At 48.6% G+C, this 3,531-nt stretch overlaps 1 protein-coding gene across 1 annotated transcript in view; it reads right to left on the reverse strand.

The window, feature by feature from the left end:
• The window catches only part of CCDC153 (coiled-coil domain containing 153), a 19,259-nt gene that overhangs the window by 3,250 nt on the left and 12,478 nt on the right, over nucleotides 1-3,531 (reverse strand). The window contains exon 4 of the mRNA XM_015416577.1: nucleotides 2,474-2,566. Coding sequence (XP_015272063.1) covers nucleotides 2,474-2,566 — 93 coding nt within the window. The remainder of the gene's footprint in view (nucleotides 1-2,473; nucleotides 2,567-3,531) is intronic.

Here is a 3,531-nt window from a genome sequence, read left to right on the forward strand (position 1 = left end):
TGGACTGTTTTGGGCCGGGGGGGGGGGGCTCTGCAACTTACCTGGCTGCTTCTTGCTCTGACTGAGGGCTGCTGGGGTCAGGGGGTGGGGCTTGTTGCATGTGCCCGCCCCCTGGGCTCTTTACTGCCGGAGCTCTGCTCCTGTGCACTCCTGCAGGAAATGACCCCTGGCTAAGAGCAATGGACTCTAATCTGGAGAACCAGGTTTGATTCCCCACTCCTCCCGCCCCGTGAAGCCTGCTGAGTGACCTTGGGCCAGTCATCGGTCTCTCAGAACTCTCAGCCCCATCCACCCCACAAGGTGCCTGTTAAGGGGAAGGGGAAGGAGATTGTAAGCTGCTTTGAGACTCCTTAAGGTAGAGAAAAGCTGGGTATAAAAGCCAACTCTTCTTCAGATACATCGAAATGGAAGTTACAAGTCCATACATATGCCATATATATATACATACATTTGCTGCTCACCCTTTACCTGTATGTATGGACTGGTAACTTCCATTTCAGTGTATCTGAAGACGTGTGTGTGCACACGACAGCTTATTTGTTGTTGTTCAGTCGCACAGTCGAATCCGACTCTTCGCAACCCCATGGACCGGATCACGCCAGGCCTTCCGGTCTTCCGCCGTCCTCTGAAGTTTGCTCAACTTCATGTTCGTTGCACCTATGACACTGTCTAACCATCTCATCCTTTTCTGTCCCCGTCTTCTTTGACCTTCAGTCTTTCCCAGCACCAGGGTCTTCTCCAGTGAGGGCTCCCTTCTCATTGCGTGTCCAAAGTATTTGAGCTTCAGTTTCATTATCTGGCCTTCCAGGGAACAGACAGGGTTGATTTCTTCTAGGATTGACTGATCTGATCTTCTTGTAGTCCAAGGGACTCTCAAGAGTCTTCTCCAGCACCATAGTTCCAGAATAAAACTTTGTCTTAAAGGTGCCACTGGACTCAGACTTTGTTATGATACATACATACAGGCTATGCATATAAATGGGAGGTGGGACCAAACGTGCTGGCCCAGTTTGTAACTCAGCATCCTGGCTCTACTCATCGGAATGTGGGCACAGGGCCTACTTGTGTACTTGGAAAGGGCACACTTGGGATGGGCCATGACTCAGTGGCAGAGTATTTCCTTGGCACTCAGAAAGTCCCAGGTTCATTGCCCAGTCTCTCCTGATTAAAAAGGACCAGGCAGTAGGTGATGTCTCCGCCTGAGACCCAGGAGAGCGGCTGCCAGTCTGAGTAGACAATACTGACTTTGATGGACCAAAGGTCTGATTCAGTAGAAGGCAGCTTCATGTGATCAGTTTGGTGTCGTGGTTAAGTGTGCAGGCTCTAATCTGGCAGAACTGGGTTTGATTCCCCACTCCACATACAGCTGCTGGGTGACCTTGAGCAAGCCACAGCTCTCTGAGAGCTGTTCTCTCAAGAGCAGTTCTCAAAAGAGCTCTCACAGGGCATCTGTTGTGGGGAGAGGAAGACTCCAAGTGAATGGCAGGCTATAAATCCAATCTCTTCTTCTTCGTCTTATAGGGGTTCCCACCCCCTTCTATGAACATTGGCCCACGATTGATATGGGGCCCCAGTGGTACTTGGGAGGTCGTTTTGCCCAGCCTCCCCTCCAATCTGCGAACCAGCTCTGCTCCAGGATGGACCCCATTTAGTAAAGAGGGCTGAATTCTGCATGGTATATATTCTGATGCCATCCATAGTAAGCCAGGCCAGACTGTCTCAGTATAAACTGAGCCCAGCATTCAAAGAGGTTGTAATGAGGATAAACCAAACCAATTCACCATCTCAAACTTGGACATCAAGGGTTAACTTTTCCCCCTCCTAGCAAATGGAACTAATTTCCTTTTCTGCAACCATGGTCATTTCCTGCTGGACAGAACCCCTGTGAGTTCTGAAACGGGTAAGCAAACATTCTACAACTGGAATAAACATTACAGTTCATTACTGATGATCTGACAGTCTTTATAATAAATACTGTGGATAGGGATCAGTTAAGTGGATATCCTTCATTAATTCTACTTGCCAAAATGGTAGGGTGTTGGTGGAATTAACTGGATACCGTGTGACAGTATGTGGGGAAAATTACCCAGTTGTTCCTGCAGGCTCTGTATCTCTGCTTCTAAGCGTTGTATCCGAGTATCAGTCTGGCGCTGTTTGGTTACCAAACTCAAACTTGGACAGCGAGGGTTAACTTTTCCCCCCTCCTAGCAAATCAAACTAATTTCCTTTTCTGCAACCAAGGTCATTTCCTGCTTGACAGAACCCCTGTGAGTTCTGAAACGGGTAAGCAAACATTCTACAACTGGAATAAACATTACAGTTCATTACTGATGATCTGACAGTCTTTATAATAAATACTGTGGATAGGGATCAGTTAAGTGGATACCCTTCGTTAATTCTACTTGCCAAAATGGTAGGGAGATTGTTGGTGGAAATAACTGGAAACCGTGTGACAGTATGTGGGGAAAATTACCCAGTTGTTCCTGCAGGCTCTGTGTCTCTGCTTCTAAGCGTTGTATCCGAGTATCAGTCTGGCGCTGAAGTTGCTGAAATTGCCGGATCATCTCTGGAATACATAAAGTGGGGGAGATGGAATAAACAAGGCCAGGGACAGGGGGAAGCCATGACACTCTCTCCCGATTCCTGCCTTGGACTAAAAGTCCCAAACCAGTTTGGTGTAGTGGTTAAGTGCGCGGACTCTAATCTGGGAGAACCGGGTTTGATTCCCCACTCCTCCACTTGCACCTGCTGGATGACCTTGGGCAAGCCATAGTTCTGTCAGGGCTGTCCTTGAAAAAGAGCAGTTTCTGTCAGAGCTCTCTCAGCCCCACCTACCTCACAGGGTGTCTGTTGTGGGGAGGGGAAGGGAAAGGAGTTTGTAAGCTGCTCTGAGACTCCTTTGGGTAGTGAAGGGCGAGTCATAAATCCAATCTCTTCTTCTAAGAGGGGTTTGTCTTGTGCATCATCAGCATACCTGGTGAAGCAAGCATCTAACATCCGGGTAACTCTCTGACCAGGAAGAACCTGGAAACTACTTCTGACAAGCCGTTGCCATTGGACACGTATATTGTGGGACTACCATCTGGAACTGCGGTGTTACCATCTTGGATTTAGGATATTAGTTATGGATTGAGTACTGTGGTTTTAGTGTTGGATGTTTTACTATGTTTTATATGTTTTTACCTATGGCATGGCAAATGACCTTGCCCTTGTTAGCTGCCCTGAGCCCACTGGGGAGGGCGGGATAGAAATATGAAAAATAAATAAATATAAGGTAGAACCGTTGTTGGCAGCATTCCAGCCATATAAGGTAACTGTTTGGGCGGGAAATGAGCCCAGTTAATGGAAAATTCCACTGCTGTAACGTATGCTGTGACAAGGGCTGGCTCGAGGTGTTTCTGCGCCCTAGGCGAGGCTGCCTTATGGCGCAGATGCCAACCTCCCGGTGGGGCCTGAAGACCACTGGAGCCAGCCACCCTTTTGCTGCTGCCACCACTGCCTCCCCCCCGCCGCCACCACAGGAGGGGGGAG

This window comes from Gekko japonicus, unplaced genomic scaffold (genome assembly GCF_001447785.1).
Source record: "Gekko japonicus isolate JY-2015 unplaced genomic scaffold, Gekko_japonicus_V1.1 scaffold3718, whole genome shotgun sequence".
In the NCBI taxonomy this organism is placed as follows: Eukaryota; Metazoa; Chordata; class Lepidosauria; order Squamata; family Gekkonidae; genus Gekko; species Gekko japonicus.